The 21474-nt window shown below is 44.6% G+C and overlaps 1 protein-coding gene across 2 annotated transcripts in view; it reads right to left on the bottom strand.

Moving 5' to 3' along the window:
• The window catches only part of rsrc1 (arginine/serine-rich coiled-coil 1), a 123035-nt gene that overhangs the window by 14501 nt on the left and 87060 nt on the right, over nucleotides 1–21474 (bottom strand). For both annotated transcript variants that reach the window (XM_036537462.1, XM_036537461.1), the window contains exon 7: nucleotides 10721–10789. In XM_036537462.1, the coding sequence (XP_036393355.1) occupies nucleotides 10721–10789 (69 nt within the window). The remainder of the gene's footprint in view (nucleotides 1–10720; nucleotides 10790–21474) is intronic.

Below are 21474 nucleotides of genomic sequence, written 5' to 3'. Positions count from 1 at the left end.
ACACAAGTTCTGTTAGTTCTGTCCATTCCTCAGATCAGTGTTGAGCGTAAGTGGTCATGCATGTTGAAGAGGGAGGCATGCTGGGTAACCACTCCCAGCTGCTTCAGCAGAGGCTGAGGGCCTGCAGCTGGCCCCTAGTCTGCACTGCATCACCACGCTGCAGTAAAGTTTGAAGCTTTCACGGCCTGAAAAGTGACGTCTTCAAGACCAGGCCGTGCATGTGCGTGGAGGTGCCCTCACTGGATCTCCTCCTCGGAGCTGATAACCAAAACCACAGAACGCCGCAAGCCCTTTCAGACACCGCCTACATGAGTTATGGAACAGCCCATCTGCAATAAAAAGCAACACCTATGGGATGACCCTTTTTAACTGGTCACAGAACCAAAAGATAGGGCTCTCAAGAGTTTAGATTGAGACTACACTTAAGAACCTTGGGAAATGTGACAGTCAATCTGACAATACAGATGTTATGGAATTGCACTATATTGCCATGCTGCAAGTTTAACTCTTCACAGCCTAAAAAGTGATATATTTCAGACCAGACGCTGTGTGTGTAAATGAGCGAATCAGCCAGAGGTACTGAAAAAGCATCTCTCATTCACTACAATAAAAGGCAGCCCATGAAGTGTTTCTTCTTCTAACAGAGACTGCATGTCTTGCTATGGGGAGAAACAGGCAATTGACTGATGTTGTGGATGTATCTTAAATCGGTCCAGATGCAATACTGAAATGCAAACCATTAAATGCATCTGTCATATGGTACTGGTTATGATTTTCTCCTTTCTGAAGGGAACTGAAATATGTGGTGGAAGATAATTACCTCTCACCATGGAACTGTTTAAAAGCAGCCTGCTAACTGTAGTAATTACATTAAAAAGAAAACAACAAATAAAGACCATTTTAAAACATTATAAAAAAGCACACACAGCAAAAAGATGAGAGTAAGTTCAGTGTGTGTGTGTTTGTGTGCGTGTGTGTGTGTGTGTGTGTGTGTGTGTGTGTGTGTGTGTGTGCGCGTGCAGACACGTACGGGAAGTGCTCTCCTTTCTCATCCTCAGCAGGTCTTTTATAAATAACTCAGTAATTAGAGAAATCGCTTGGACAACTAATTCCTTAATTGATGGAGGTCATTAAAATAAAAATGATGTAATCAGAATCCAGGACACAGTGAGATTTACAGGTGACGCACACTCCCTTCCTCGTGACATACAGCCTTGTTGACATCGGTCACCTCCTTGCACTGGACGCTCATTGATTTCACTGTATTTACTTTTGACTTCACCCCCCCCCCCCCTTTCCCATGGTCAACGCACCCATTAGAGTTGCGCTCTGCAGCTCCCGACCCCAGACTGCCTGTGACCTCTTAATGGGGAGGCTGGGGTGGACGGTTTGAAACCACACGTGGGGGTCACTGCCACCATGCGCCACACACTGAGCGAGCTCTAGGTGATAAAGCACAGTCCCCCCCGACCTCTGGCCCGGCCTAATAAACTCAAAGCGTTTTAGTACATTAAACTGCCACGGCACCCTGCACTTTACCTTATTGAGGGGGAGGGAAACCCAAAGAGGGGAAGACGAGTGTGACTTCGATAAAATCGAACCGAGATCGCCGGGCTAACTAATAATATCAGTTAAAGGCGCTGTTCTGATGACATCATCGTGTAAGAGCCCGAAGTTCTCCCTCTAGCCTCCTCTCATTCAGGTCCAATGAAAGCCTGCTGTGTTTCACTCTCTGTGCACCTCGGGAAAGCAGCTATAGCTTAAAACAGAGCAGCACAAAAACCAGCCAACACTGAGCAACGGCCCCAAACATGAAATTCAATAAGGATGATAATTATGACAGTGATGTCACAGATGTCAAGATGAAAAACACGGATTATACACTGAGGAAAACCGGTCAAGGGAACCTGGATGAGGGTGTGAACCCATGAGTACACCACCCAGAGAGTTGATTACTGTTCAAAAAGAGACATGTGGATATTTCTCATAGTGCCTGAATGGTGGGTAAGCACATGATGTTAAGGCATGGTAAACAGGCACCGAAATGCCATTGTGCTACCAGTTATACCCTAAGAAATTTTTCTGTTAAGAACGTCTTTGAGCACGAAATCAGCATGTCTGTTAACCTAAGAGGGAATATTTTCTGGTGTGTGGTGTGTGAGGGTGTGTGCGTGTGTGTATCTGTGTGTGCTCGTGTTTGAGCATATGTTCCACATGACTTTCATTACTCAAGAGAGAATCTTCCTGATGCCAAGAGACTGTCTTACCAAGGAAATAAAGGATGCACTACAATGCTTGTACATGTATAAATCAAGCATAAAAATTAAGGCAAAAAAGGTAGCAGGAACTCTTGTGGTTCGTTCCCTCCAAGCAATGTAAACTTTGCATCCACTGGCAGACATATGGGGGTTGATCCGTTCTAAGCATGAAACTGATACTGATAAAACATTTAAGGCTGGATTCATTCCTGTCAAAACTTTCAAATTCTCTCAGCTGGAAAAATATACTTGTAACTAATAATTAAACATACCGCCTTCCATGAGTAAGTCCGCTGTATTTTTTCTAGCAGTAGTCACTAAGAATGACTGTGAATGACAAAATACATCAGGTCACCCCAGTCTGCACCTGAGACTGAAACTGCCCCTGATTGCAGTCATGTGACACTTCCCTTCAAGGGGTACCCGGTGACACCTAATCATAATGGCCTGGGCCCGCCACCCACCGGGCCGCGCCCTTTGCGGGGGCCCCGCTGATGAGGTGCAAATGAGCCCCTCCCACACAGCGCTCTCACACACCCTCTCAGAGGAGCCCCTCTTTCCCACAGTGAAACCTGACCCGTGCGGAACCCCCCGGCCCCCGCCGGCCCCCCCGGCGCCTGCCCGGGTTGTGCGTTGCCCTCCCAGCACGTTCGTGAACTTTGCACGCCGATAAAACCCGGGCGTCTGGAAGGGCTGCCGTGGATACCACCCAGGCCGACTCCGAGACCCGGCCAGGAACTGCTGCCCTGCTACAGGCAACCGTCCCCCTGGGAGCCCCAGCTGCAGACCACGACGTGTGACCGTGAACGGTCCGGTCCGCCCGCGTCAGAGTCCCCCTCTTTAACAGGAGGAGATGCTTCACAGGAGCAGCCTTTACCCAGGAAGTGCAAACAATCACACACTGGTATTCACGCTTTATAATCAATTTCAATGTCTCCGTATTAAAATGTATCTGTGTAAAATGTGCATCAAAGGATATGCTAATTGAGTGAACTGTTAGAAATTGCTTTAGAGGCATCTTCATTGTTTTCGCAATGTCAGTGGTTAATTGCTACTCTAATTTATTGATTGTTGCAGGGATGAAATTCATATTGACTGTGTGGTGTTAATTAATAGTTGGATAGTCACACCTGTTTGTGTTTAACTTGTATTATAATGAAGTGCATAGACTGCTAAGAAAAATGATAGACGTGTTAAATATGCTTAAATATAAAAATGATCAATATATTACAACGGCTGTTGACATAAAGGCAGATGTGCTTTACTGAAAGAGGCTTATAAACAGCTGTCACACTGCAATGGAAGCCACAATGGAAGTGAACTCAACTGGCTGAGCACAGTAGGTCTCCTCAATCAACATCACCAAGAAGGTGGTCAAACGCTGTTCTGACTGACCTGCACCACAAACGTCTACAATGTCTCACAATGTCTTCCTATTAAATATACCATTTTTGTGTACATCACTCAATAGAAGTTACAATCAAAATTGTACCTAATTATGTATTTACTAAACATTCAGTGTCGGTATATCTCTCCAGAAAAAGAAAGACAGATCGATGGTCTACAGGATAACTACGGTTCCAGAACCAATTATGGACAAAGAATAAACAAAAAACATAAGTAATTAGAATTATATTGACAGCACTGTACTGCTGAGTTTGTCTCTTTCCTATCCATCTAATCATGGGGTTTGATTTCCTTATTAAAGAATCTTGGTCATTTTCCAGGACTCTGCATTGTCGGGTCTGCAGTCTTTCTGGTAGTAAAAGTGACCAGAAAAAAAATATTATTGATAGTGAAAATATAAAGGGTCTCATCCGTCATTCCTGTACTTATTACTGCTTCCTTAAACGCGCGCGCACCACGCTGCTGGAGATCATGTTCCACACGAGACCGGTTCATGTAAACGGACCGAATTAAGGCGTCTCTGCTCATATCTGCACACACATCGTAGCGCCTATCATCTACCCTGTTTTAGAACATGAACGGGGAGGAGAGACAGCGCATTATCCAGCGACAACAGAGGTCGACCCGGGGTTATTAGATTCTGCCACGCGGCTCCTCTTTTACTGAACAGCGGGGGGGGGGGGGGGTCAGGAGGGGGGATGGGGAGGATGGGGGGGGCACTTAATCACCCTCCCTGCCTTTTCAAGGAAAAAAATCAACTTTAAATTTGCGGTGATGAAAAATCAATAAAGCAGTAATTGCTTGGCTTATCACCGCGCGGATGAACAAATTGGGAGGAGAAGGCTGGCGTCCGCGCAGATCTGGCTGCGCCGCGCAGACTTTCGGGATCACTGGGCCAGAGAGGGAAAGGTCTCCGAGTGATAATTAAATCTTCTCACACTGATTTTCTGCCAAATTTATTTCCCGGGGGTCCATAACTCTGATTCACTGCTTACAAGCCAGGCATAACTAATCATTCCAACGTGGGGTAACCGCAGAAGTGGAAAGGGGGAGAGGAAAAAAAAAAGAAAACAATTCAATCAACATACAAATGTAACGATGAAAAAAAAAAAAACACCCTTACATTTAACGGCTTAAATCAAACCTGTAGAAAATGCATGCATTCTGTATGCTGTAATAAAGACAGTGTTTAACTGGGAAAGGAGGGAACAGGGCGCTGCATGGTTAATTTAATTTTCTGACCCATTTCCCTCCTCTCGCTTTAAAGTGCGTGCCTCTCGACACTGGTGCGGTGCTCAATTCATAAGTTTGGGGCAACCACATAAAAATGTCAGAAGCGGCCCAAATTATGTCAGTGCAATATGCCATAAAATGTGTATCCATAAACACACTCAATAATACAAGAAATCAATAAAAAGGTCGTCGCAGAGCTTCAGCGCAAGATGTCTTCACTTTATTGAAACCTTGAAATCGATGCAAACGAAATTTCCGTAGATAAAAACACCCTGAATTTTTTTTTTACACCTCGAGGGAGAGCATGAACCATATAAAGCACATTGCCAGCATTTTTGTTAATTTTTTATCAATTCACATCAGTGCGAGGGCAAGTGGTTGATGCAAAGTTGTGTAGAACATTCTATGACTATTTAATGAGGTCAATGCGTTCCATCTGCTTTATCTTCTATGTTAAAATAACATCCGTCTGTTTCAAGGTGAACGAGACAATTTAAATTTCAGACAAGTCAAATGATCACAGAGTGCAGTCACAGAAAACTGCACAATCTGTCTTTCGTCTTCTTTCTTACTGCATGAATGTCATACAAATGCACAACGTTTTCATTTTTCGGTAGCACTCTACCCGAGGACTTTAAATGATGATAAAAAAAAAAAAAAAAACATTTCGCACTTTGACTTAATACAGCGCGATTAGAGAGACAGGACAAGTGATGTTTACCAGGTGCTGAATTTCTGTGCTTGTCCTTCAAGAGGCGGTGGGAACTGCGGTAATTAAAACATTTAAAGCAGCGCGAGCCCCCGCTCCGCGGTCTGGTTCCGGGGTCAGACTCCTGTAGATTCTAATTTGTGCGCCATTTGTATTCATGACAGGAGGGTGCTAAATATTTAACAGCAGTCCGGCAGGAGTTTGTATTGTTGAGCTTGGAGGTCAAATAATTTGATTTCTAGGCAGATTACATTTAGCATCAATGTCCAATCCTTTCTCTCCTTTCCCCGTCATTTCCCTTGCTTATTTTTCATGATAGACATACCTTACAGCTGGGCTATATAACATCACAAGCGGTTGTTCATAATCATACGATTGCCTTTTTTTTTTTTTTTGCAAGACAAATTATATATCACTAGCAGTAATTTCATACTCCACAAATGGAAGAACGGCAAATTCAATACATACCCGCAACAGTAAATGCACAAATTTCCCCTTTAGTTCAATTTGGAAACGCTGGCCAAGATAAAAGAGAGGATTTCTACACTGTATTTTCTCTTAATATCTGATATAGCTGAAAGGCTATAATTCAAGTGTAGAATTAACAAGACATTGCAAATTCATCAAAACAGATTATTACACTTTATGGCATTATTACAAAATGTTAATGTAAATGCAGCTAAATGAATGTAAATAGTAGAAAAGCAAACCCAAGCCCTAATCAAGAGCGCAGAAAATTAAACACATGCTTCTTGTTCAAAGCAGAAAAAACTGAATTTCTGTTGGCTTGCATGTTATTTCCCCCCCCTCTCTCTTCCTTTCCTCTCTCCATTGCTTTCCCCCCTCCTGCAAAGCGACGCAAGGCCAGAAATCTAATCGCGACACTTGCTGTTTAAGGGCTGGCCCTGTGATTGACAACAGCGCTAGTTAAACCATGATGAGGTGCAAATGGATGCAGGAGCAGAGAAGGGGGGAAAGCCCGTCTGAATATTTAATGGTCACATAATTCCAGAACAGACACACAAACAGGTATACACTGAACCCATGACCTCTCCTACACACAGTAATTAAAAAAATAATCATTCTGATGAAGATGCAAAAAAGGGCTTCTTGGCTATCCCCTAATGCTTTGGGTTCTAAAAAACTGGTTATTCATTTCTGCCTTTCTGCAGCCTGTTGGAGGTTAAGGTTTACACATCCAGGTCATTTGTATGTAAAGTAAACTTAAGTACACATTTCAGAATTATACAGATATGTAATTCAATTAAATAACATATAATTTCACTGAACTGTGTCTCAGGAGATGGTACCAGTTTTGTTGGCATTTTTTCCCAACATATGCTGCGAAAATAGGCATTCAAATATGGAGTACTGTATGTGAAACATATTGATAGTTTGTACAGATGCCTGTGTCTTTGAGTATGACTGCTGTGAAGCGACACCTTTCTGCATTCGAGGAGCTAGGGTTAATAAGCATTTGACACTAATTTCCATACTGCACGCCGGATGTAGCCTCTATAGCAGCCGTGACTGAACAACTGTAAATACAAAGAAGGGAAATCAACAGCCTTAATGAAGGAGAGTTTTGATCTCTGCATACAAAAGAACACCTGATTTTCTTTCTGCACCTTTTGAAATAATTACCCAAGAGGGTAGGGAGTGTACAAAAAAAACAATGGATCTGTAAGAATAACTGCTCCCTTTTTCACCTTTGATTTATCTATTTATTTACTTATTAGTCTGTCTAACACAGAGGCCTGGAGCCCTTAAGAATTAACAGCGGTCATAAAAGCACCAGATGAAAGAGGAACATGTTTCCTTTCATTTCAGGGCATACTGCTACTCTGAGTGGAATGGCATGTTACGAGCATGTTACGAGTGGAGGCAGGCTATGTCCTGTCCCTGTGTCAGAGGGATGGTCACTGCAGTGTGTCTCACCTGCACACCTCAGCCTGGACTCCCCCAGCTGATCTCTACAGCCGGTGCACTCTCTCCCTGTAAAGCTCCACTACCAACCGATGAACAGCATCCCGCACGAGCACATACTGAGACCTTGTCTGGGTAGCCGTGTCAACAAGACACTGGTCTATATGCTGGGCACGTGACCAGAGGGGAGTGTGGTCAGATCACTGTTGATTTATCCTTAAAATGATGCACCGTGGTTGCTTCAGTGGTGGCCCAGCTGTATGTATGAGTTACATAACTGCTGCGGCTGATAAGATATTAGTGGGTGAAGTCGCTCTGAAAAGGAAAGCCTACTGAGTACAAATAATACAATAATGATGGAACATAACCTTCCGATGATTCAAAAAACGCCGAGATCAGACTACCATGAAGAGATATAAATAAGTCCATGGAAGTGTGGGTAGCGTTTTTTTTTTGGCATTCTTTTGCTCATTTGGTTCATTTTCTGGGTTCAAATGAAACTTTCTTGTTTGGTTGAACTCGTGCGCCCTCCCCCCCTGCGGGCTGAGTGGGAACCCCCCCCCGACCCCGTGTTTAATACCTGCCCACGACATCCATTTAGGCAGCGGCTGGCAGCACGGCCGCTGCTGGGCTGCGTTGGCTGCGTGGGGCTGCGTGACGCCTGCTCTCTCACTTCCAGGTCACTCAACCGCAGCTGCCTGTCAGCGGAGCCACTTTGAAGAGCCGCTCAGCGCAAAACTATTTCTGTCTGCTCAAAAACCAAGCCTCCCAGCGCTACACAGAAAATATGTATTACTTCATAAAACCAGAGCGGTTTAAGAGAGCGAGAAAGCCACACTAGGCAGAGAGGGGAGGGGGGGAGGAAAGAAGTCAATTGATTCCAAAAGGAGAGATTACAGCCTGAACTTTGCTTAAGGAACCTACTTGACTGGGAGCGGTACACTGTAGCCTGGAGCCACGTGGTTATTCAACAGTTTCCCAGCGTTCCCTCTCAGTGAGGGAGAAAGACATGGAGAGAGGCTTGAATCATTACCTCTGCGAGAAGAAAGTGGCTTCACACGGCTAATTAATTTCTGGTGGCCTGACTTTCATTTTGGTGAAAGGTCACTAAACTTTAAAGGTCAAGTAGTTTTCGGTAATCAGAAACGCAGGATTCCTTGTTAATGTGAAGAAAGCTAAATTCAACGCCACGCGCGACAAAACTGAAACAAAAATAATTTCTCAGCCACACACACACTCATGCACAAGCACAGACACACATATGCACACATGCATGCACAAACACACACATACCTATACACACACGCACGCACACAAGCACTCTCCCCATCTTTCTCTCAAGGTAAATAATGCAACATAGCAAATCTTTGGCACACTGAGCTGCTGGTCATGACAGAAGGGTCCGCATCTTCCAATCAGAACTAAGGCAAGGACAGCCCCAGACAGGAGATGGCTCTCAGATCATTCCCAGACAGGAAGAAGGGAAGGATCTGCAGGGATACACCACAAACATGAGGGCTGGTGCGTGTGGCCATTACCCAGGCCAGCAAGTCACAGACTACATGGAGTCACATCAATCAGACTGGCCACACACATACACAAGTGCGCAGGCAAGAGGGAGCCTCAGCTGGGTGGGGACAGGGATATATGTGTGTATGTGTGTATGTATATATGTATGTATGTGTGTATTCATGTGTTTATGTATGTGCGTATGCGTGTGTGTGTTTGCAGTTGGGTTAACTGAGAGTAGATGGGGTGACAGGGAAGGGATTGTTCCCTGTGGAACAGCAAAAGGTCATAACCATGAGAGGAGAGTGACAAACACATAGGTCCTGAGAGAGAGAAGGAGAGAGGGGAAGAAAGCCAGAGAAAGCAGGAGACGGGGTTTGCAGAGACAAGTGAGAGAGACAAAGACACGCGTACGTACAGAGAGACACTGAGGTGCCAAGGACAGTTACAAATATGTGGCTTTATGAAATGAAAGACCCACACATAACACAGACAGACATGAAGAGGCACACGGCACATACGAAGCAATCAAGATCCCAAGAAATAAGACACATACACAACAATGTTCAGAAAACAGGCACAACACCAAAGGGGGTAAAAGCAGCCCAAACCAGAAATCCGTGCGCTCATATGAAACTGCCCTAAAAGAGCCCACTGGAATATGTATCTATTTGGATTAATCCGACAGTCAACTTTGGTAAGTGGAAAACTAAACCACTTCCCTAACTGGTGCCCTGGCCACATGCTCAGATCAAAAGCCCTTTGAGTGACCCTGCTGTGAGGACCTCACGCCTGCATCGTGACCGCCGCTCCGTGGGCTTGCACTTTTGTTCACGCTGCGGTTGGTGTTCGTGTAGAGCAACACAATTATCTCATCATCAGACTATCAACATTGTGATGATTTTACATTTCTCATTTCTTTCTGGGGCCACAGCAGGAGTGACTTAATTTCATTATGGCATCAGAAGGTTTTTATTGCTTGCTATCACATTTTTTACGCTCTGGCAAATTGCTCCTGACTTCATTTGAATATAGCTGTTGAAATGCAGGGGGGGCTGACACGTAGAATTTACTGTATGCAGAACACAGCATTTTTTTACCGTCATTATCACACTATATATATTCTTCTAGCTGTCACAGGCGGCTGGTAGGGAGGTACAGGTTTGAAAGGTGATCTCAGGTGGTTAACGCTCTCCTTTCCAGAGATGCAAAAACAGTAATAATAAAACAGTAATTTGGGGATCTGTGACGGTTATCAGTGAGACTTTCAACAGAGGAATGCATCCTTACAACCACAATGGTAATAATGATACAGTTTTCAATAACAAACAAATAAAAGATCTTCTTCACATATGTGTGCATATGTATTTAGTTCATATAACAATTAAATTCATATTATTATTTTCTGTGTCAACCAGACGAAGTGAACACTTATGACCTTCTCAGCGCATGTATGTTCTGCCCAGATCCTGGATAAGTAGCCACCTTTTACACATAATGTTTGGATGTGGGATTAGGGGTGGGTAAGCTGATCCTGGATCAGGGACAGTAAGCAGCTTGAGCTCCGCTCTCTTGGTCTCCTGCCTTGGGTAAACCACACATCTCGACTCACACCAGGAGAAAGGGGTCACCCACTGCACCTTGTCCTGCTAAGGTAGGTTCATCGACACGCACTTACCTTCCTCTTTCCTTTTCCGAGCCTCCTCTTCTTTCTTCTCCTTGGCTTTCAGCACTTCGTCTGTTTTGGCTGGGAGAGAGGGAGAAGCGTTTCAACACACATGCTATGAGGGCTCCTACAGAGATTGGAAAACGCTGACATGTTGCAGGGAGTTACAAATCAAGTGTCCGTTCATTGCTCATGCATTACACCAGGGGAACATCACATAACCATGTCACAGTGTGATAAAAAGCAAAATGTGGAGGAGAAACTGAGATTTCTCAGCTATGAATCCAATGCTGTAGTCTTAAATTTGTACACCTACTAGACTGTGCAGTTAGGAGAAACATACTAAATGTTAGATTTTTCATTCTTCCATTATCAATATTCAAGAAGCTTTTGGCAAATCCGACAACCCTCTTAGATCACTAGTAAAAAAAAAAAAAAACAACTACACAGTGTTTCCGAGTTACTTCTTTATGACCTTTGGTGACACCTTTCCCATTTGAGTACATGGTGTTCTTACGTCCACAAGTCTAATGAGACGGCTTAGGTGTTAAACACATTTAGAAAGGAAAGCGATAGAGATAACAGTACACAGGAGTGCGTATGTGCCTGCTATCATCCTCTCCCATTGTGAATGCTATTTCAAAATGCACTTACTGTTAGCATAATTAAATGCTTGGAAGAAATGCGCACACTGAGAAAATGTTTGAGTACACACCTTTTGGCAATTCATCTTTAATGTTGATTCTACTCTTTTCTCCTTCCCCTTTTCCACCAAATAATGGAGACATTAAATGAAGATAAAAAAAATGCAGAGCAAAGTATGGAGGGACTATCAATATACTCTGTAAATTAATTAAATTTCTGTTCTAGCACATCATTTATTCTAAAGCATTAATGTCTCCAAGGAGCCATTTTGCTTTATTGCTATCTTACTAGTTGATGAGTGAGCTGTGTGGAATTGAGTCTCTAATAATATTACATTTAATGAGCTTAAACTTTAAGAAGGGAGGGAGAAAACTACTGCATAGAAATACTATCTCTACATGTAAACAGGAAATAGGAGTATGTGTGTACGCATTACATGGCCTAAACGACACACCAAGATGTAAAAAGTGCCCGTAAATGTGTACATTGTTATGCAAATATTGTGTATGTATACAAGAGGTCTGAATGTATTATGTATGTGAACTGTATATGTGTGCGGTGTATACTGTTTAAGAGAGACGTACACCTGTGTGTGTGTGTGTGTGTGTGTGTGTATAGAGATTCCCTCGCACCGTGACTGTTCCTACACCCCATTTGAGTGGTAATTGTGATGAACAAAGCGCTGGTCACACTTTGGCCACGGCTGATTAACTTTAATGTCGGGGTCTTGTTTTCCGCTTGGATGTGCATCGCGCAGCACAATGACTCTAAATGGCTTAATCTTTCACTTACTTACTTCAATTGCATTTACTGGAAGCGAGACACATAGTGGGTTGTAATAGATCTCAATTCTGCTTTTTTTTCAGCACCCCCCCACCCCCCCTCCTTCTTCCACCTCTCCAGTATCCCGCTTCAGGCGATCGCACAAATCAAACTGTTTATCCACCTCTCATCTCCCTGCTGCCTTTCTGTGCTCCTGCCCCCACAAACAATGAAAATGGGCCTTGGCAAGAATCAAGACACTACTTAATTACATAAATAAGTATTGCTATTTCAATAATGCTGCTGGTAAGATCCACTTTAAAACAATCTGCATATGCACCGATAAATATATACTATAAAACAAAGCACATAAACAAATGTACACACATACAGTATACAGGGGTCTTTCTCGGCATATTTAACATTATTGGAGGTATATTTCTTTGCCTATTAGGGGCTCCAGTTCATTGCTCCGCAGTGCTGAGAAGACTTTTATTGAATTAGGTAATAAAAACAAACTGTTGGAAACGGTAAAGACTTTTACTTCATTTGCACTTCATTCCGTCTTTGCTGGAAGGACAAGGGATAATAGAGGTTCCATTGAAATCCAATTTTGATTATATGTGTAATTGCAGCTCAGGCCCCTGGAGTCATGTAAAATGCTGGGCTAATGTTTCATTCAAATGATCCCGCTTCAAAAGCGCATTCCAGTCCTCGCTCCCCGTCTTCAGGACGGATTAGCCCGGCTCGTTAGAGGAAAATTTAATAATGCAAACATCAGGTGGAATTCAGCAGCTTCCATTATCAAGCCCAAGATTGATGGTCTATATGGAGCTCTCGGGCCAAGCGGGTGCAATTTAGATTCAATAAACTAGCAAGCCTGAATTTGATTTATCTCTTACAGTATGGTAGTTTGGTATTTCTTACTGATTTCCTATTACTCTTTAGAAAGAACAATTCATTGGTATAATACAGAAAGCAAAGGAGGTCAGCGGCCCCAAAACGATATTAAAGAGAAACGTGAGATATGTTATTACATTCAAGTGCATATTACTGATACTGTTGTAAGTGTAATGTATGCTGCAGGGGAGGGGGGGGTATAATTCTGAACTTTCAATAAGGCGGACCTCTGTGTACTTTGTAATAAGCATATTTTATTTTCTCTGGAATAAAAAAGAGAAAAAAGGGCCTTCTTAATACAGACAATTTTGCAATCGCTTAACATTCATACACTCCAAAGCGCTGGATTGCCTTCGTTTCAGATGTCATTTCTGCTACTACCGTGATGCACACTGACCTGAGTATGGGTGCTGTACTCAGAGACTACAATACAACGGGGGCACAACCCACACATACTAGCAGGGAGTTAGCCTGTAGGACCAAAGGGGAGACATTAGAGTTTCCCTCGCCCCCTCTGGTGTTAATTCTACAAATCAGAAGAAATGAACACTCCCAGCTGTCAAATACAGGCGAAGATACCATGGGAGGTATCGATCAGGACGATCAGACACACATAGTCATGGGGTTCAGGAATCTCCCCTCTGGCTCCCAAAATATCCATCCCTTCCCAAGCCCAAGATCAAGATTAGCAGGGGAGTGCCACAGTTCAGTCACTCATTCTGAAGCCAAGGCTAAAAAAAAAATCTAAGTAACACATGAACTATGGCCAGTGTTAGATGTTGCACTTTTTGCATGATGCTTATGCTTGTAAGTCAGGTAAATCTGTAAATTTCCCCCCGTGCCCCACACTGCAGGATATTCATAAAGAAAACCTCCAGGTATCTCAAAGGTCATGGCCATGGCAGACTGTTTGGAGAGCCAAGAAGCGTATGTGTCTGCATGAGGTATGTGTACGCACACAGATGTTAGGTTAAGCTACAACCTGTAAATGTATGGGAGTGTTTAAGGTGTGTGTGTGTGTGTGTGTGCAGGACATGCAAGTCTACGTGGTACATGTGAGATTTCAGTGACTGTGCGTTAGAAGCGAGAGCGCGATGTGCCTGAGCGTGTGTGTTGTGTATGTGTCTATGAAGCGTGTGCATGTGTGGAGATATGTGTCTGTGTGTGAGTGTGCGTGCGTCTGCGTGTGTTTGAGAGAGAGAGAAGGTTAAAGGCATTAGCAGAAATCGCAAGGCAGTAATGCACTAATGAGTCTGTAAAAGGGGGGTTCGGGTTACCGCACATGCCATCTCCCCGCATCTCTAACTCTTCACCTCGCCTTTCGGCAGGGCTGAGGGGCAATACCCCCCCCTCCCAGAGTGATCCCACCCTGTCACCCTATACCCCCGCCCACCACCCCACCCTACCCCAGCACCAAAGAGCGCTTTCCTCCCGCCTCAGGGCTCTCAATCAAACCAAACAGCGCTGATCGTAGTCCTCTGTGATTAATTACCTCTGACTAGATATCAAACAAACACGTTATGAGCAGAAGCAGGGGGAGCAGACGGCCTGTAAAGTGCAGTGTGGACAGAGACGAGACGGGGCCCCCTCCCCCCCGCCGCTGACCCTCTGAAAGAGATCGGCGTGCCCCTTTGCCAGGTCCTCCAGGGAACCCCCTCTTTCCTCTCTCCCCAAACCTGAGCACTCCGGTGAAGTCTGCCTCTCGTTTAACTTCATTTCGTATTGTATTTATTCATCTCCCTGTTCCCCTTTGAACTCTGCAATTTGTTTTTTCGGTTTTATGAGGTTCTTCGGGGGATTGCGAGTGAGTTATCGTCTCTTCATCAGGCGAAGAGATGAGCACTTGCTTTCGTCTCGGCAAACCAGCTATTTATGTTTCACAATAAACACAATAAACAAAGTAAAAAACCAAGGTGAGGGAATTCTGTGGTCTACCACAGGGATGGCTGTCTTTCTCCAAACCTCCCCAAAACAAGGGGAAGGCACTCCCACTCCTAACTTCATTAAAAAAGAAAGGGCAGTCATCAAGGAATTAGGAGACACACAGGTCAGAAATAAACTCACTAACAAGCACTGAGGCAGTTTAAAAAACTGCCATAAAAACAACAAGGTAAAAACAAAAAAGGTAACCTACGCCAATATAAATGTGAGATATTGTCCTTGTAATTTGATATAATAGCTAACCAACTGTTACATTAGCTAAGCTATAGTTTGGAGCTGCTTATCATCACATTCCCTCAATAGTGCAATAACATACACAGGATACAGCATAATTTAGGTGATATTTAATTAATTTAATTAATTAACCTTCAATATGAAGGTTTTTTATGACACAAAAGTACACCTGATGCAGTGAAAGCTAGTAGTAATGTAGTAGTGAAACATGTAAATTAATTTCTCAGATATCATTCTGGACAAAATGTAGTAAAAATGTACAGTACGGTAAAAATGTAACGTCAAACAAAATCAAAATCATTATAATTTTTGCTTGCTTCTGGGCTCCCCCGCTTTCCTCAGATAGGATTCACCTATGGCATAAGACAACCAAGTGAACAGGTGCCAAAAGCATATTGAAAATTAATAATTACAGAGAACCTTTTATGAGTTGGACAGCTCTGGTAAAGTAAATCTTTGTGGTCTTGGAAGAATGAAGTGCAAAAAGTCAAGGGTGAATTTTCATAAGAAAAGGGGGAAATACTGGGAAATAAAGAGTGAAACAGCCCAACATTAGATGGCTAAAAGAATGTCTGGTGCCTACTGCATTTACTGTAGTATTACAGTATATAATACTATGTAATACCGTCATATACAGTCCCCTGTTCAAAAACCGAAGGATCATATGAGATTGGAATGAAGTGAGCACAGAGACACTTGAGGATGGAGGATGGTATTTCACACTACATGAAAGTTTTTCTCTCTTGTTCTGAGGCTTGCATCCAGTGTATACTTCCTTTGCCCACTTCTTCTAGTTTATTTTTCAGAATCGCAGCACAACAGCTGAAGAGGAAAAACTGCCCAATTCCAGGGGTGACGGGGGTGTCTGCTAAAATTGCCAAAGTATAAAGAAGAAATGTTGGGGGGGGGGGGGGGGGGGGGGCAGTAGTCTCTTCCAGAAACAAAACACACCTAGAGGGATGGGGGGCCTGTATAACAGGGCGTTCAGCGTTCCGTCTGGAGTCAGATCTGCCTGATTAAAACTCAGCAGCGAGAGGGAAGGGAATGAGACAGAGGCAGAGTGAGAAACGGCAGCCTCGCGGCTGGCGGAAGTGCACGCACATATAGATCTGTGCTGAGCAGAAGCGCCCGCAGCTCGCTGCGCTTAGTGTCTGAGCCGTCCGGGGGGATGAGAGCTCGGCTCTGCTCGGATGAGGGAAACACACAGAGAAGACCCAGCTACACTGCGCTTGCTGAGGGCCGAGGCCTTGCTCCAACCACATGAAAGAGACCCGCCGCTTTCCCCTGCAGCTACAGCAAATATAAACACACACGCGCGCGCACACACACACACACACACACACACACAAATACCAACAGCACAGGCAGAGTGCAGCAATTACTGTCCCCAAAGAGAAAGGGGGGAAAACATTAGCAAGTGAAGGAATAAATAAAAGCTGGAACAAGTGGATAGCCGAATAGCCTGGAGAGAGAGCTCATTTGCACGCTGCGCTCTGGTTCTACCCCCCCCACAGCCCGAGTAATGTAAACAGAAACTTCACCACTGACATTTCACTTAGGGGCGCAGAGATGGAGGGGAGTGGGGAGGATGAGGGAGAGGAGCGCTGTCAGAACGCATCGCTCTCCTTCCGACAGGGGGGACGAAGCCCCCGCGCCGCCTCGGACCCCACCTGCGCGGGGCCTGCCACGCCCGCCCCTCCCCTCGCCGAGCCCATCACGCGGGCCTTCCTCACGCGCTCGCACGCCAATCAGGCGGGAATCTGAATGTCGAGGGGAGAGGAAGCGTGATAAATCAGCCTCGCGCGGCACGACAAACACAATATTACGACCGGAGCGCCGCGATTGGAAAAATGTCCCTTCGAATCAGGAGTCCACTTTACACCCGGACGTACGGGCAAACCTGCGCGGTGCCGATTCATCGACAGGAAAAAGCGAGCTAAAGACGGGCGAGGAGGAATGGAGGCAGACAGAAGAGAAAAAGCACAATATTATGACCCATTAAAAGAAAGTTAACCTCTTGGCCTTCTTAGAGTATATTTAGCGCTGAAATGCAGTTAGTGTCGCAGTTTGGAATAATGAGGGCAATAGGTTAAACTCTTGCCTCTCTACGAGACAGTGCCGTTGTCCGCCACTAGGTGGCAGAGTGTCCTTCTCACTTGAAAACCCCGCAGCAGACTGCAAACCCGAAGCAGTGTGTAACAGTATATACAGAATAGCCGCGCAGATCTATTAAAACCAGTTCATGTTCATCTTGTAAGGCATAATTTGCTACAGGGACATTACAACTTGAGCATGAATTCAATTTGTTCAAATGATATAAATGAAAATTAAAACAAAAAAGCTTAAACAAATATTAAAGAGGAAAATGGGAATACAATATCTCAAATGTTATTTAATTGAACCTTATTTGAAATACATTTTTACAAATTATACATATTATAATTAAATGCTTATGGATGGGAAAAAAATCTGAGTTTAGATATCGCCTACAGTCTGGAAAAAATGCCACAGCAGACAGAAACAAAAGCAAACAAATTATAGAGTTTGGAGAAAACAGCCGATACACTAGATTCTCCAATTCTCCAAAAGGAGACAATTGCTACACTCTTTTTTAATGAGATTTTACCAAACACTGTCACGAGCAAGTATGACTTAAATGATATTTATTAAATATTAACAAACAAAACAATTAGAGGAGATATCTTACAAATTCAATAAATTATTCATAAAAAATCGTCTCACTGGATTTTATTTCCTGTTCTCTGTTCCAAAGATTCCTCGTGGAGAAGATCAATTGCAGAGTACACTGTACTTTTACGCCACCATGATGATCAATTACATACCGCGAGCAGCCTTCTGTCCTTGCGGTGCGGTTTGAGCGTCAAGAGGAGGGTAAATAATAATCAGAAACAGAAATGATATTAATTTCAATTAGACGAATCAAGGCCTGACGCGTGCGGGACCATAAATATGCAGATTCCATGCAGGAAGGAGCTCAAATTAATTAAAACAATTTGTGAAATGGGCCGCTTGCTTTTCACTCCAGATTTTCGGCAGAGGGGCACTGGCGCTTGGGGAAACGCCATGCTCCCCCTCGCGTGGCACAGTCCGACTCGCCGTTTTGATAAAATATTCAACTTTTGCTTTGGATGCCTTTTTTTTCCTGAGACGGCAAACCAACGTCTCCTTTATGAGAATGATTAAAGATGATTTATTTAATTATCAGATAGAATATTGAAGACAGGGAGAGAAGAAGGACACAACTGAGGTTTTTTTTTTTTTTTTTCTCCCCTCTCTCGCTTAACGGGTTCAGATCTGCGTGAGGCATCACCAGCTCTCATCTGTTTTATTCATGATTCTTTTTTTTTTTTTAACTAAATGAAACAAACCTCTAAGATTTCCAAGGGTTTTATCCGTCCCTACTGTTAGGATCTTATATTTTCCATTTCAGTTTACAGCTCCTTGAAATTCCATTGCTAGGCCTCAGTGGGACCTCACCCGCACCTCCAGTGCCAATGACAGTGTCAGGGTTCTGGTCATCTCTCCATCCCACGGGTCACAGATGCGTGTTCTCTGCTCCTGACCTGGAGAGAGGTGACCAGGAGGGGGCGTGTGTCCTGGGGGCAGGACTACAGAGAGCTCTGGGGAGATGGACTAACTCCACAGATGGATGTTTTTACTCCATGTGGGAGGGCGGAAGCCAGAGGTCCTAATTTTGCAATTCCATGCCTTAACCAGAGCCCTCTTGCACTGCCAAGGTCAAGGAGGGCTTTCAGAGATTCCTGCCCTAGGGCATTATACAGCGGGTGTCTTCCACAACACCCAGGTTCTGGTACTACAGTTGGAGAGGGGATTCTGGGCTAGCTGTGGAGGACCGAATGCAACCCGTGGTCCAAGGCATCAGACTGAACTGAACCCCACAAAGAGCAGAAGTTGTTAAACTAGCATAAGTCTAGCATATTAACAATTAAATGTTTGCTTCTCATTTGTTGATCTGATAGAACAAACAGATGGCTGTGCTGTGTTCCTCTTGAAAGGAGTTGCTTATTAAGAAATAAATGAATGCATAAATCCAATGGATGACTCTTGCATTGGAAAATACTCTCGTGTACCTCCCCCCTGACTCTCCCTGTTTCCCCATATGACTCTCCCCCCTCTTCCTTTTCTTCTCACATTCTCCAGCATGCCCCCTTCTTCCACCGCAATGCCCATCTGCCCCCTCTGCCCTGTATCCCCCTCTCTTTCTCCTCTTTTTTCTTCCTCTGCTCCCTCCATCCTATATCCCTCTCTTCTCCTCCTCTCGTTCCCCCTCTGGCCCCTCCAGCATGTACCCCCCTTCTCCTTTCTTTCACCCTCTGCCCCCCTCCATCTTGCATTCCCATCTTACCCTCCTCCCTTGACCACTGCCCCCCATCCTGTATCCTTCTTCAAGTCTCTTCCCCCTTTTGCCCTTCATTCTTATATCCCCTTCTTCTTCCCCCCTGCCCTGTATCCCCCTCTTCTCCTCCTCTCTTTGCCCCTCTTCCACCCCTCTGTTCTGTATCCCCCTCTTTTTCCTCCCCTCTTTCCCCCTCTCTTCGTCCCCCTGCTGTGACTGGGCTTCTTTGAGTCGGTACACATGATAACTAGCGTGATTTGGGTGGTAGCGAGTGAGTCTGTGAGTGTGTTCAAGAGGAAACAATGGTCTCAGGCCCAATGCTGAAAGACTGCACTGGATCCCATTGTGAACGGGGAGCTGGGGTGCGGGGAGCTGGGGTGCGGGGTGCGGGGGGCGGGGGGGCCTTCGTCCGCAGCCAATTCAGCGAGACCCCCGCGCATGAAACACAAACTCTGGTCTAATCACCCTACAGACGCAAGCCCGATTCATCAACCCAGCCACTTAGAAAAGAAAAGACAGAGACCCAGACCCCTTCTCTCTCAATGGGTCACAGCAGGGCTTTGGATATCAGTTAGCAAACAACAAAAACAACAGAAAAAAAACTTGGTGGTCTGGATTGTGTTCAGTGAAGCGCCCTCACTAAAGCCTTGAGAGGGCCGTGCGCCTTGAACATGGCTCCCCAGCTCATGAGAGGGAACCATTTCATCTCTCATATAAAGCTGGCAAGAAGGTCATAGGAAATATCTCTTATCCTCTTGTTGGAATACACAAGCGTTAAGAAGTGTTTGTTGAGAAATAAGCTTAAAACATTCCTGGAGCAGATTCTCTTCACTAGAAACGAATGGAGATAAATACTTCTGCCAGACAAGAGAGTGTGTGAGTGAGAGAGAGAGAGAGAGAGAGAGAGAGAGAGAGAGAGAGAGAGAGAGAGAGAGAGAGAGGTGAGAGGAGGAAAGAGACAGAAAAAGGGAAGAGATAGGGAGGGAAAGATAGAAAAGGGGTGGGAGAAGGGAAAAAGAAAGAGTAGAGAGAGACAGAGACAGAGACAGAGAGAGAGAGGTGAGAGGAGGAAAGAGACAGAAAAAGGGAAGAGATAGGGAGGGAAAGATAGAAAAGGGGTGGGAGAAGGGAAAAAGAAAGAGTAGAGAGAGACAGAGACAGAGACAGAGAGAGAGAGGTGAGAGGAGGAAAGAGACAGAAAAAGGGAAGAGATAGGGAGGGAAAGATAGAAAAGGGGTGGGAGAAGGGAAAAAGAAAGTAGAGAGAGACAGAGACACAGAGAGAGAGAGACAGAGAGAGAGAGAGAGAGAGAGAGAGAGAGAGGTGGCAGCCGGAGGAAGGCACTGAAATAAAACCGACACACAAGGCCCCCGCTAAGGCGAGCGGAGTGGACCCCCTTCTCTCCTTTCTCATCACTTAATGCTTATTTTCATCACTTTGCTTAAAATATTGATAATCAATTAGCGCTACGTCTGTTTTGCTACAGAATCTGTGTCACGGTCTATCACACTGTCAGAGCCAATTCGCTGCTCATTCAAAGTTAATTTTTCCTCGGCTGGTCTGCCTTTGGAGGAGTCATTAAGCGGGGAACATAGCCCGAGGTGCAATCACCTATTCTCTTTCATTACCGGGAGATGGAGAAGGTGAGAGAGATTATTAGAACTTTGGAATGATCACAAAGCTCGGTGCGGCCTGTCAGATCCCCCCTACGTGTAATTCATCTGGCCCACTCCCGAGGACCCCGTGCCAGGGGTTTGGAGATGGACATTATTCATGAACATCTGCGGCGCACTGAATATTCCACACACCAGGCCATGATGAAAAGGAACTGCCCCTTTGACTTTAAAATTAACATGCCAGGGAAAAAATTAAGGCCAAGTTACATTTTCATTCTTTTGCGTTTTTC

The sequence above is a fragment of the Megalops cyprinoides genome, chromosome 9, assembly GCF_013368585.1.
Source record: "Megalops cyprinoides isolate fMegCyp1 chromosome 9, fMegCyp1.pri, whole genome shotgun sequence".
Taxonomy (NCBI): Eukaryota; Metazoa; Chordata; class Actinopteri; order Elopiformes; family Megalopidae; genus Megalops; species Megalops cyprinoides.
Note: the sequence above shows the minus strand (reverse complement) of the source record. Positions and strands in the feature narration are given on the sequence as shown.